Genomic DNA, 14,733 nt, shown 5'->3' with positions numbered 1-14,733 from the left:
GGGTTATGCAGCACTGTGTGTGCATGTTCTGTGATTGTATTTAGACTGCCTATCTTTGTTTATTCTTACATAATCATGTCTGTCACACCTGTCACTTGTCATGTACAGACTGGGCCTAATCTTGGCACCAGTCCAACTATCAAACTGGGTCAGTCCATTGTTTTACAGGCTGGCTAAACATCCAGACATACGGCTAGCTCCCTGGTTTGTAACTGGTTTGAATTCTTTAGTTGTTCAAAGACTGACCAACTGATTAAACAAGTTGAATTAGGTGTGCTTCTGCTTGTCGGGAATGAAAACGTCCTTTTCTGCATGTTATGTGCAGTGACACATTTCCACCAGAGAGGTCTCCAGATCCACAAATATGACATGGTGTAGCTTTAAATAGAGCCTGACTGATTTGAAAATTTTGTGCCTGATACGGATACCGATTTCAGGGGCCAAAAAAGTTGGATAAACGATCTCAGCCAAAGTAATATTGTATTTGTATGCCAGATGTCAATCCATACTCTGATATTTCTAGTTAAACAATACTAAGTGATATTTTCCATTCTCAATTATCAAATTTTTTTATAATCATGTAAACAACAGTAACTCACGGTCTTAAATAATAAATTGTAGTATAGATGCAGATAATCTTGTGGTATGAGATAAACTTTGTCATGATCAGTGGCTGATATTGTCAAACATTATTTTTTCGAGTGACAAAGTTAATGAGTCCTGTAATGTGAGAGGTCATAACTGAGTGACATAACTGAATGAGTGCTTCGTACAATTGCTAATGAGAGAGCTAGGAGAGAGGAAAAAAGGTGACAGTGAATGTATGCAGGGTGATGGGGGATGCATGATGAATACTGACAAAAGCAAATGTGCTTATATGACTGAAGTGCCACCAAAAGAATGATATTCATGTTTTCCAACTCCACACTCATCCACAGTTCGCATTTTTGCTCTTTCTTGTGTGCATAAAGGCACAAACCGGTCCAGTCCAGCTTCAGATTGGTTTGTGTCATGTGGTAATGGCAAAATGTGGGATTCTGGATGCTTAATTGTAGCCGAAACTCATGTGTGTAGTGACCTCTCCGCCTAATTGTCTTGGGTTGCACACTCACCACAAAAAACAAGAATCTCTGTAAATGACTGATGTTTATGTGTGAGTCTGACCTAGTCTCAGGTCTTAATGAATTAATGTCACTAAAGTTGACTAAGTAGCTAAAGGAAAAAGCCAAAACACAGAAAAAGGGACCCAGCAGGAGATATATCTCATATATCTTGTCTTTACTAGGCTCCACAGAAAGGTTGCTGTTGAACCACTCGAGGAGAGATGTCTCTGCCGGCCTTGCAAGACACTGCCTGTTGAACTGTATGCCCATAAAGAGTACTGCTGTTGCATATGAGTCACTTTAGTGTGACTAGCTGTACTACATAGCTTTTTAAAGGTAAACAGAAAGGTAAACATCAGAAATAAAAATTCATTTTATAGCGGACACTGTTGGCAAATTGTTGCTCTGCTAGTTTGAATTTCAGATTTTTTTTTTTACCCAATTTTCTCCCCAATTTAGTAGTTTCCAGTTCTACCCACTAGTTAAGACTCCCTCAATCACACAACGATACCAACACTAGGAGGGTGAAGGCTAGCTCAGTCTTCCTCCGAGACCTGTGAAACCAGCCACCGCTTCTTTTCAAACTGCTGCTCATGCAACCTCACGGGACAGCCAGACGCGCTTGGAGGAAAGAGCCAACCGCCAGATCGTTACGTCAGCTAACAGACGACTGCGTTGACTAGCGTCATGTTGAGTGATGGGAGGAGAAGGGAGCCATCCTACCCACCCAAGGAGAGCGAGGCCAATTGTGCTCTCTTGGACTCCCGGCTATGGACGACTGTAGCACCACCAGGGATCAAACTTGTGATCTCCTGATGATAGGGCCTACGCTTAGATGGTTGCGCCAAACAGGAGCCCCTTGACTTTATGATTTTAAAAGTGCTGCTTGTTTGTATGGAGGCTATTCAGGTGTGAATCAATGAGGTGAGGAACTGCAAGATAATTTGTCATTTTCACCAGGTACAAAAGTTGGACTTCAAACTGCATGGATTTTAAATTACATAACCCTACAGCACTGCAGGCTAGATGAATAAGTATGCAGGACAGTAGTGTAGAAGTACACAGAGTACAAGGTCAGAACGTCCCTTCCTCTAGACCTGATCCAGAACATGCAGGCGATGGGAGCGCAGCCCCGCCTAAGTCTTATTTATTCTTTATTACATACAGCTGTAAAAGAGAGCAGAGGCGACAAGAGCAGAAAAAAGAAAAGGAGAGAATATAAAAGGAGAGGAAAGCAGGAGAGAAGGGAAAAAAAAATTTTTAGAAATTAGAAGTATATAAGAAATTAAGGATTAAGAGAATAGAGCAAATGAGCAAATAAGAAAAAAGTGAGAAGCAGAGAGAAAAAAGATGAGGGGAGAAGAGAAGCAGAGAAGAGAAAAAGAAAAGCAGAGATAAAAAAAGAGTAAAAGATGAGAAGAGAAAGGAAGGGAAGAAAGGAGAGGAGAGAAAGTAAAAGAAGAAAGGAGAATACAAGCTGAGAGAATAGAAGAAAAGAGAAGTAGAAATAACAGAAAAGAGTAATGGATGATAAGAGAAGAGAAAAAAATGACAGGAGAAGAAAGGATAAGAAGAAAAATTAGAAGAGAATAGAAGAAAAGAGGAAGAAAAGTAGAGACAAGAAAAGAACAAAGTAAAAGAAGAGAAAAGGAGAAGAAAGCAAAAGAGAAGCATAAACTGAGAAGAGAAGCATAAACTGAGAAGAGAACATGAGAGAAGAAAATAGAACAGAAGCAGAGAGAAGAGAATGAATGAGAATAGAAAAGAAAATGAGAAGAGAGTAAAAGAAGAAATATGACACAAGAACAAGAGGAAAAAAGGAGAAGAGAATAAAAGAGAAGAGAGAACAGGAGAAGTGTGGACTCTCTTGTAACAGGATCAGCTGCTATACCTGCATTAGCCGTAATGTATGCGCAGTGCAGTGACACTCTAAAATCCTGACCTGTAGTCCGGCTGCTGCAGCATATAGCTGAGTGTTTATAGCAGAGACTCCTTGACCTAAATAGACGTCTTCTGATATGAATAAATGATATATTTTAAAACAGATAAATTATACATGCGTGACTCATACAGCCTGTTAAACTGAGGGGAGAGGAGGGGCTAAAAGAAAAAGAGAGACATACACAGAGACATAAACATGAGTCTGTGCAGTGACATCACTTACAACAAGTTCCTCTGGAGAAAAATCCTGGAACGGTCAGACTGGTCATACACATGTTCTTCAACAGCTACAAACAGTTGGGGTGTTTTTGCATAACGTCAACGTTTCCTTAGAAACTGAGTTCAGTAGCTCACAACACAATAAAGGCATTGAAGCATGTGTAATGTGTGCGTGCTCATCATTTTTAAAAGGTTATACACACAGTACTGTGCAAAAATCTTAGGCACTTAAGCACTTTATCTCCATTTATCCTGACAGCGTGCAGTGCACCACATATCATTAACATAAACACAACTAAATATGAATACAGTAAAAATGAATAAACATTTCCTATTTTCAAAACAGTAGTTACTATCTTGTGAGCTAGTTTGAACAGGTGAACTAATTTGGCAAGTGGAAGAGAATCTGGAGAGGTGGAGGTTTGCACTGGAGAGGAGAGGAATGAAGGTCAGTAGAGACAAGACAGAATACATGTGTGTGAATGAGAGGGAGGCAGGTGGAAAGGTGAAGATGCAAGGAGTAGAGGTCGTAAAGGTGGATGACTTCAAATATCTTGGGTCAACCATCCAGAGCAATGGACAGAGAAGGGTGGAAAAAGAGGTGAGAAAGAGGGTGCAGGCAGGATGGAGTGGGTGGAGACGGATGTCAGGGCTGATGTGTGACAGAAGGATAGCAGCAAGAGTGAAAGGGAAGGTTTACAAGACAATAGTGCGTCCTGCTATGATGTATGGTTTGGAGACTGTGGCTCTGTCTAAATGACAGGAGGCTGAGCTGGAGGTGGCGGAGATGAAGATGCTGAGATTTTCGTTGGGAGTGACAAGGATGGACAAGATTAGAAATGAGCAGATCAGAGGGACAGTGAAGGTGGAGCAGTTTGGAGATAAAGCCAGAGAGGCCAGGTTGAGATGGTTTGGACATGTGTTGAGGAGGAATAGTGGATATATTGGGCAAAGAATGTTGGAGATGGAGCTGCCGGGTAGAAGGAGAAGAGGTAGACCTCAGAGAAGGTTTATGGCTGTAGTGAAGGTGGACATGGAGACGGTTGGTGTGAAAGTAGAGGAGGCAATGGATAGGGCAAGATGGAGGCAGATGATCCGATGTGGCGACCCCTAAAGGGAGCAGCCGAAAGAAGAAGAGCTAGTTTGAACAAACTTTTTTGCTAATGTATGTTAACTACAATTCATACTGGGCTACCACAGGGAAAGGTCTGGACATAATGACATTTATAACATCACTGATAACTGAATTAATATTATTACTTATTTATTATACAGGACTGGCGCCTGTCCACACTACAAACTACAAAATGACAAACTTAGAGATACAAGGTTTTGATACATAAAATACATTTTTAACATGCAATATAAGCAACAGAACACGAGATGGAGTGTCATCGCGAAATAACATCATTCGCTCTGCTCACTCGCTGCACTGCCGGCAGTTCATTCTCCAGCTCCTTACACTAAATTCTGAAGCTGTCATCCACTGAGCAAGCTTTACGTGTTTTTCACTGCGGCGGTTTTATGGCTCAGTCTGATTTGGTCAGATCACGTTTGGTGAATGGTATTCGGTTCATTTCTGGCTAACTGCAGGTTGTTTAGGTGTTCTTTTATCACAGCTGCCAACTGAAAAGCTGCTCAGTGGTGATGACAGTTTTGGAATTTAGAGTGGTCTCATCTGAGTGACCAACTTGGCTGTCAGTCAAATGTGATCTTATCCATTTTCTGTTTGGCTTCGTCTCCTACAGCTGTCAAACTCGTTGCTTAGCAATGGTGTCTTAGCGGAGGGATACGGTGTTTGTGAAAAACCTGTGATGTTATGGCGAAATATCAGCATGGTTAGATTGCCTAATAAAAAATATATGAGAAACAATGTCCAAATTTGACCAAACACAACATGAACAGGCTGCTATGGATGGTTGGACAGTTAGGCATTTTCTATCATTATTGTTTAGGTCGTCTGTCTGTATTACTGTATTAACTTCACTGTGAAGTACATGGGTGCGCTGTGAATCATACTGCTTAATAGATACAAAATAAAATCAATCCATACTCCTTCTCTCTCTTTCTCTCTGGGATGCGATCCAGGAACTTGGTGGCTCAGTCGAAGCCAGCAGAGCTGCCAGTTAAAAAGGTATCATATTAGATACCCTGCAAAGTGCGGAGGATAGGTGAAAGTAGAACACACACACATTCCTCCTGTGTGTGTTGGTGTGAGACAAAGACGGGGCCAGTCACACCCGAGAGAGAGAGAGAGAGAGAGAGAGAGAGAGAGGTAGAGCTAAGAGTGGAAGTAAAAGTGAGAGATAAAGCTCATAGCCTCTTAGTTTTCTTTAGAGCACAAGTCTCAATGCCTCTGATTAAATTACAGCATCATTAAGATATCAATCTCCCTCATACGCCACATCACTGCACTGCAGTTCACTGAACCAGTGTGCAAGCTTCAGCTCCATTAACCCCGTCTTACCCAATGTCTTACAGAGATACAGAATGTGTATCTCTGTCCCGTTTGGCTCATTAAACTCATTAATGTCTTCCCTCAGAGCAGCAGGTGTGTGTGCGCATGTCCACTCTCACTACAGTAAAACAGATCAGTGTGTGGAGCTGGAGCTTACTGTGTGTTCTGATTTTTTATATGGCCCATAAAATGAGCAATAAAAGAACACTAATGTGTTAGGTGTACTCCTTTGCTTGTTCGAAAAGATAGCTTGTGACAAAATAAAAAAAATTCAGCTGTTAGATTTTTCTTCATGTATCAAAATAAATGCGACAGCAGCTCTGAGAAATCATGATATTAAAAAAGAAGGGTAAATTAAAAGACAAAAATAGTTGCTTTTCATGTCAGTATTATAAAGCCCCTCTGATATATTTGAAGTTTAATTTTTAACTTGCCAAACAAATAGATAGGCACATGTTATATCACTTCCATAAACACAGATACATAAGACCGCCCCATTCAGCCTACAGTAGTTTAGCTTGATTATTCATGTGGAAGTGATAGGGAGTTTGGGGAATGGTCATATAAATGAAGGCACAAATGTTTAAGATTAAAATGAAAAAGTATAAAATTAGCAGTTAATGTTGAATACTGACTGATCCAACCTTTGCATTTTTATAGATAAAACAGCCAATTATTTCAGGTAAGACAGCCTGATAATTAATGCTTCAATAAAATCACTCATATCATGTTTAATATGCCCATAATATGACATTTTGGACCGATGTGTTTCTTGGCCTCCATTTTTTTCCAAAGTTTAATATTGTATTTAATACTATATCATGATCAAATCTGATCGACATGCCTGATTAATAGTCTCCCACTTACTTTAATATTCCGTACTAAAATCCCTTCATCACTGTGTATAGTGGTATGCATTCTGAACTGATATTGCTCACAGAGGGCAGCAGGTAAAGCAGAAGGTTTATACAAAAATTCTGGTGGGAAGGTACTTTTGTAGGTGCTTGTGGTGACACGCTGCTCACAGTAAGTGGCAGATAGTATACTTCAAGCATTAAAGGTTACTCGCTCACATTTAAGTTCTGAAAATGCACCTCAATTTCTGCAGGTTGTGGATGATGTCCATTTATGACACTCACTTAAGAATACAAAAAATAGGAATCAAAGAATCAGAACTGGATTGGGCAGATACTCCGACATTAAAATAAAGCCTGGATCATCTCCTATCCCACTCTTTTTTGATTGCCTCAGTACATCTCTAATTAAAACATGTAGAATATAGACCCTTTAAAGTGAATAAGACAAACAGAACTTACTAAACTTGATAAGTAATCAATATAACACTGTTCTGAGACCTGCTCAAGCAGAGATATCCAGCCCTCAAATAATAAATAAATAAATACTTTCTTTTTGGGCTTGCATATTCATCTTGCCATGCAGAATTAGAACAGTGTTTAAAACCAAGACTGAAGCCCCCAGCCATCGCATTTTTAATTGCAGAATTGTAATTAAAAAATAAATAAAAACTTCCAGATTTGGGACCTCCTGGGAATCTGGCTTTATGGTGGACACTAGTGCAATTCTAATTATTTTTGAGATTAAAAAAAAAAAAAAAAAAAACAGAAAAAATGTATCCTGGACTGATGCGTGTTGCTGTGACCACAAATAAAGACGTGTAATGATGTAGTTAGCAATCAGCAGCGATTAATTAGTGTGGTGTTAGGGATGAGAAGGAGGCAAGCTGCGGTACCCTGGAGCATCATCACTGATTAATTCCCACTCTTGTGGTGTGTTGTGCGGTTGTTTTCTGTTGCTGTTGGGAAGCTGCCAAAATGTGGTGAAGCTGAGGCTAAACTGTAGCATGAAAAGTGGTTAATGCATCAGGAGGTAGACACTAATGAACTGTTAATATGCCATGCATGGCCACAAACTCTCAGAACATGCATTTCAGGCAAGGAGCTTGATTCATGATGCCTAGTGGTTGTAGACAGAGCACATGCATATCCACTGAACTGACATTCACTAAGGTACAAATAATGTAAATGTGTAATCAAAGGTACAACTGTAGTCTTAAGGCTAAATTACGCACCTTAAACCTGCTATATGTAAGATTTTTTTTTTTTTACCTGAAAGAAGTAGCGTTACTGAGTCATTGTGTGTGTGTGTGTGTGTGTGTGTGTGTGTGTGTGGTTTTTCATACCATATCATACATTTTTATGTATTAATATCACACACACAAGCTGAAAAAATGTCCTCCTTGATGTTTAGGTCTCAAAAGCAAAATCAACATTATACTGATGAAGATTTTATGACAACAGCAGATAATTCAATTACATAGTTGGAAGAAGCATTTGCACATTTCTACCAGAGAGGTCTCCAAATCCTCAAAACTTACATAGTGTAGCTTTAAAGGTACACTACCTTTTTTATAACCAGCCAAAAATCAGTCAAGACCATGTGTATGGAATCAATGCAGCTTACAGTCTGTGCAAAAAATTTAACTGCAAAAACAGCGAGTGTGTAGTACCTACCTTTGGAGGTGTTGGCATGTCCTTCTGTATGACTGCAGCTCAGTGCTGTACAGTAGGGGTAACAGCTCCATACAGCTTATCCCAACAAAGAGTTAATTAAGTCCATAAACACACACACACTCTCTCTCACACAGGCACACACTCACCTTGAGAACAGTAATGTTCCAGGCATAACTCTCCATGGCTTTCTGCAGCTTTCGGCCCTTCAGCCCCTCTTTAGCTCCGATGCGATGCAGATCCTCATGAAAGTCCAACCCTGAAGAAACAACAGCCATCAGTATTACTCAACTTCATAATCATAATAACTTTACTGAAATAGCACCTTTCATGTATGAGGCTAAATTGTGCTTAATTATCTAACTAAAACTAAGTTTAAGTGAGTGTAATTTGTTAGTTTCTTTAACAAAAATAAAAAAGGAAAAAAGCAATAAATACATTTCAATTATATAAATAAAAACAATTCCATACAAAAATCTAAATAATGGTAGCAAGGGCTTTGGCACATGTCAGCTGTAAGGTCTGCCCCAGTCAACTGTAAGTGCTATTATTGCAGAATGGAAGCATCTGGGAGCAACAGCAGCTCAGCCATGAATGGTAGACCACACAAACACACAGATGGGACTGCCAAGTGCTAAAGCTTGTATCTTCTGTTGTATTACTCACTACAGACTTCCAAACTGTCTCTGGAAGCAACATCAGCACAAAAACTGTGTGTTGGGAGCTTCATGAATGGGTTTCCAGTGAGCAGCTGCACACAAGCCTAAGATCACTATGCGCAATGCTATATGCTGGCTGGAGTGGTGTAAAGCAGACCAACACTGGACTCTGGAGCAGTGAAATGTGTTCTCTGGAGTGATAAAACACACTTCATCATCTAGCAGTCTAATGTTTTGGCAGATTTCGGGTGAACGGTACCTACCAAAATGCACAGTGCCAACAGTAAAGTTTGGTGGAGGAAGGATAATGGGCTGGGGCTGTTCATCACGGATTGGAATTTATACTACAACATGCAAACATATTTTGAACAATGACATGCTTCCAACAATCTGGGAAAGGCCCTTTCCTGTTCCAGCATGACTGTGGCCCTGTGCTCAAAGCGAGGTCCATAAAGACATAATATGATGTGGAGGCACTCCAGTGGCCTGCACAGAGCCCTGACATCATCCTCAATGAACACTTTTGGGATGAACTGATACATTGATTGTGAGACAGGCCCTCTCATCCAACATCATGCCTGACCTCATTAATGTTCTTTTCTCTGAATGGGAGCAAATTCCCACAGTTAAACTCCAAAATCTTGTGGAAAGCCTTCCCAGAAGAGTGGAGGCTGTTATAGCTGCAAAGGGCAGGGGGCAACTTTATATTAATAATGGAATGTCCACCATGGTCAATTTCTATGATGGTCAGGTGTCCTCATATTTTTGGCCATGTAGTGTATGTATGTGTGTGAACAGTTTATATAGCACCTCTGTGTAATGAGGATGTATACATAACACTACATGAGAGCTGTGATGAAATGAAGTGCTGTGAGTCTGTGGATAATTATGATTGGATGGATGGTAAAGTGAACAGATAGAATGATGGACTGTGGTCTCAGAAGATAAAAGCTTTGACATTCTCTGCATGGCCTTAAAAAAGACAAAATCACTTTGAACTGACACAACAGAAAGAGTGATTGCAAAATTGTGTTCAGGAAAGGAACTGTCAACTCAACTGCATTTCAGCTTCCATGGAAATCTCTCTCTCGCATACTGAGCAGCAGCAGTGGGCAAAATATTTAAAAAATCTATCTGCATCTGAATATGCTGTGGACATGAGTGATTCATTCAGGCCTGTGTTTTTAAAAGGACTGCAAGCTCCCTGATGGCTTCCAGAGTAAAATCTGTTTCTTGTTTGCTGCTGAGGGTTTTTTCCATTGTTGTTTAGCTAGCGTGCAGAAAAACAAAGCAAATTCAGCAGATCGTGTGCTCTTCCTTTCAGCTCTGCATAAAGCCGGCCCTGAGGCTTCCTCAGAAATGCAGAGCTTTTATTCTGAAACAAAAATGTCCTATGTTTTAATAACTTTCTCTCTGCTTGTTTAAGATATGTCCCGGGACTGTGGTCCATTCAGCAAGTTCCACACTAAACTCACAGATATGAAATTTTATTTACAGACATATAAGTGCACTCTTTTAATGAACTCTACCATTCACAGAGTGGAACTGTTTATTAGATACCATAAAACTTGTGGACTTCATACAGACCTTTGGACGTAGAATGCAGACACCAACATTATAAACTAAAATTAACAATAACGTTTTTTACATTGTATTGGGAGCTACAAGACATTATTAAATGATATACATGTAGAATATTTTTTGTCTAGTTATGTACTTTAGGATTTTCTTCTTTAAAAAAATCTTTCTTTCTGGTAGCTCATTCGTTTATGAATTTAAATATTATACCTTAATTTTTACTTTAAATGATAGTAATTATGGAATTGTCTACAGATGTGTTCATTGTTCTGCACACATTTATTACATGTTTACACGCATGATTTACCAGCAGCGAGTAATTTTATACCTTCATCTGCAAATAATTTTGCTTTTATGGTTTTTAACAATAGTGACTGCAAATGTGCACTATCAGACAGTAACAGCTGCTCTTCATAACAGAACAGTAATAACCTTCAGATAAAGAATGTTTGGTTCAGTTGGTTTGATTCAAAAGAGAGACAGAGAGAGTGGAGAGAAAGGACAGAGAGTGAGAGAAAAACACACACACACATGCAGTGATTTCTACTACAGAATTATGTCGGTTTTTAATGCAGCGCTGCCAGAGGGCCCAAAAATCATGGCCAGCAAATACTGTCTTTTGGCCTTGTCCCTTACATACAGAGATTTCTCCAGGTTCACTGAATCTTTTAATGATATTATGTATCATAGATGATGAAAAGCAAAAGTTATTCTTGAATTACTGCACTATTTGAGCATGCAGTCTTTCACAGAGTGGTGAACCCCTCCTTATCCTTACGTCTGAAAGACTCAGCCTCTTTTTTTTACCCAATCATGTTGTTGAACTGTTGACAATTAACCACCAGGTGTTTTTTTTAGCATTACACAACTTTACCAGCCTTTTGTTGCCCCGTCCCAACTTTTTTGGAACGGGTTGCTGGCATATATTTTTCAATAAACAATAGAAATTTCTGTTTCAACATTCAATATGTTGTCTTTGAAGCTTTTTCAGTGAATTATAAGGTTGAAATGATTTGCACATCATTGCATTTTGTTTCACAGCATCCCAACATTTTGGGAAAATGGGGGGTTGTGTGTGTGTGTGTGTGCGCGTGTATATATATATATATATATATATATATATATATATATATATATATATTTAGACAGAGAGAGAGAGAGAGAGAGAGAGAGAGAGAGGGAGGGAGAGAGGGAGGGAGGGAGAGAGGGAGGGAGGGAGGGAGGGAGGGAGGGAGGGCAGGAGGAAGACAGAAATAGAGAGGGAAAGGAAGAAGAAGAGAGAAATAGAGAGAGACTAGGCATTGCTCTCTGCGTGCCAGAGCTAAAGGTGCCAAAATGATTCTCTTGTCTGAGCACCTGCCACAGACTCGCAGCTGAGCCCACACCCACATGGGCAACCTTTTACTCAGAAAAACTGATTCAGAGGCCAACAGTGAGGCATAAATACCAGCCTGCATGGCCTTTGACACAAAAGAATAGAGACATTTATTGCTTTGGCTTTGATTCATGCAGCCATTTTCACACATACCAACCTTCCAACAACACACACACCTGATTCAGCTGAGCCAAATGCTCTGCATCTGCTTTTAAAGGACTCGGATCACTTAAACATAACTGTCCCTCTTGTCTTTTAAAATTAAATAAATTTCAATTTTGATATAAAATAACATAGTATGTAAGCTCCCCAATCCACACAGTCCTTACATGGAAACAAAGCTAGAAAAACAGCCTCTTCTGAATTCACTGTTTTGCATATATCCACCTATTTAGTCTACATTGCTTTAGCTCCACCCATTCACAGTGTAGTGCTTTTGAACCATGCTGAGTTTTTAAGGAGGCACAATACAGGACGGCTTAACAGAACAGAGGTCATTTACATATATCAGTCTTAATGATACAGTAACAAAAACAATTCTAAGTTCTAAGGGATAAAGAAAGACCTGTCATGTAGAAATTATTTATGTTTTTGGTACTTAAACATACTTTAACCTTATAAGTATGTAAAAAAATGAAAAATGTAGGATATGGTTCCTTTAATTAGAGAATTCCCCCTCCCATCGACCCACCACCGATGGGAGGGGCAGTAGTAGGGGTTTGGTGCTTTGTGGATCAGGCAGTGTCCGAAGGCGTGGGCCTTGGCGTTCTGATCCTCGGTTGCTGAAACTGGCTTTTGGAACTTGGAACGTTACCTCACTGGCGGGGAAGGAGCCTGAGTTGGTGCGCGAGGTTGAGAGATACCAGCTAGATATAGTTGGGCTCACCTCAACACACAGCTTGGGCTCTGGGTCCAATCTCCTTGAGAGGGGCTGGACTTTATTCTTTTCTGGAGATACCCATGGTGAGAGGCAGCGGGCAAGTGTGGGCTTTCTCATAGCCCCTCGACTCGGCTGGGGTTTTCTCCGGTGGACAAGAGGGTAGCTTCCCTACGCCTTCGGGTTGGGGAACGGGTCCTGACTGTTGCCTGTGCTTATGCACCGAACAGCAGTTCAGAGTACCCAGCCTTCCTAGAGTCCTTGGGAAGGGTGCTTGAAAGTGCTCCTCCTGGAGACTCTAATGTCCTACTGGGGGACTTCAACGCTCACGTGGGCAACGACAGTGAGACCTGGAGGGGTGTGATTGGGAGGAATGGCCTCTCTGATCTGAACCCGAGTGGTGTTCGGCTTTTTGGACATCTGTACAAATCAGTTTGTCCATCACAAACACCATGTTTGAACACAAGCATGTCCATAAGTGCACATGGCACCAGGACACCCTAGGCCGCAGTTCAATTGTACTCATGTCATCGGACTTGTGGCCATGTGTTTTGGACACTCGGGTAAAGAGAGGAGCTGAGCTGTCAACTGATCACCACCTGGTGATCGACAGGCCAAGCGATCTGCGGCTTCAGTCATTGCCAAGGCAAAAACCCGGGTGTGGGAAGAGTTTGGTGAGGCCTTGGAAAGTGACTAAGTCGGCTCCGAAAAGATTCTGGCAAGCCATCAGGCGACTCAGAAGGGGAAAGCAGTGTGCCACTTGCACTGTATATAGTGGAGATGGTGTGCTGCTGACTTCGACTGAAGACGTCATTGGGCGGTGGAAGGAATACTTTGAGGACCTTCTCAATCCCACTGACACGTTCTCCAGTGAGGAGGCAGAGTCTGGGAACACGGGAATAGGCTTGTCCATTACTGAGGCCGAAATCGCTAAGGTGGTTAAAAAGCTCCTTGGCGGCAGGGCTCCAGGGGTGGATGAGATCTGTCCCGAGTTCCTCAAGGCTCTGGAAGTTGTGGGGCTGTCTTGGCTGCCTTTTCAACGTGGACATTGGGGGCGGTGCCACTGGATTGGCAGACTGGGGTGGTGGTACCTCTTTTTAAAAAGGGGGACCAGAGGGTGTGTTCCAACTACAGGGAAATCACACTCCTCAGCCTCCCTGGTAAGGTCTGTGCAGGGGTACTGGAGAAGAGAGTCCGGCTTATAGTCGAACCTCGGATTCAGGAGGAGCAGTGCGGGTTCCGCCCTGGTCGTGGAACACTGGACCAACTCTTTACCCTCTCCAGGATTCTGGAGGGTTCATGGGAGTTTGCCCAACCAGTCCACATGTGCTTTGTGGATTTGGAGAAGGCATTCGACTGTGTTCCCTGGGGTATTCTGTGGGAGGTGCTTTGGGAGTACGGGGTACATGGCCATTCAGGCCCTGTACAAACAAAGCAGGAGTTTGGTTCGCATGGCCGGCAGTAAGTCAGACTCGTTCCCAGTGAGAGTTGGACTCCATCAGGGCTGCCCTTTGTCACTGATTCTATTCATAATTTTTATGGATAGAATTTCTAGGCGCAGTCAGGGGATGGAGGGTGTCCGGCTTGGTGACCTCAAGGTCACATTGCTGCTGTTTGCAGATGATGTGGTCCTATTGGGGACATCAGGCCGTGAACTTCAGCTTTCACTGGATCGGTTTGCAGCCGAGTGTGAAGCGGCCGGGATGAGGATCTTTACCTCCAAATCCGAGGCCATGGTTCTCAGGCGGGAAAGGGTGGAGAGCCCTCTCTGTGTCGGGATGAGCTCTTGCCTCAAGTGGAGGAGTTTAAGTATCTCGGGGTCTTGTTCACGAGTGATGGTATAAGGGAGCAGGAGATTGACAGGCCGATTCGTGCTGGGTCAGCAGTGATGCGGGCTCTTTACTGGTCTGTTGTGGTAAAGAAAGAGCTGAGCCATAAGGCAAGGCTCTCGATTTACCAGTCGATCTACGTTCCCACCCTCACCTATGGTCATGA

The 14,733-nt window shown here is 41.7% G+C and overlaps 1 protein-coding gene across 1 annotated transcript in view; it reads right to left on the bottom strand.

Annotated features, from left to right (window-relative positions):
• si:ch211-210g13.5 (inactive phospholipase C-like protein 2) overlaps positions 1-14,733 on the bottom strand; it is a 132,767-nt gene that overhangs the window by 5,052 nt on the left and 112,982 nt on the right. The window contains exon 5 of the mRNA XM_037544766.1: positions 8,399-8,508. Coding sequence (XP_037400663.1) covers positions 8,399-8,508 — 110 coding nt within the window. The remainder of the gene's footprint in view (positions 1-8,398; positions 8,509-14,733) is intronic.

This window comes from Pygocentrus nattereri, chromosome 14 (assembly GCF_015220715.1).
Source record: "Pygocentrus nattereri isolate fPygNat1 chromosome 14, fPygNat1.pri, whole genome shotgun sequence".
NCBI classification, from domain to species: Eukaryota; Metazoa; Chordata; class Actinopteri; order Characiformes; family Serrasalmidae; genus Pygocentrus; species Pygocentrus nattereri.
The sequence above is the reverse complement of the archived record's forward strand: the minus strand, read 5'-3'. Positions and strand labels throughout refer to the sequence as shown.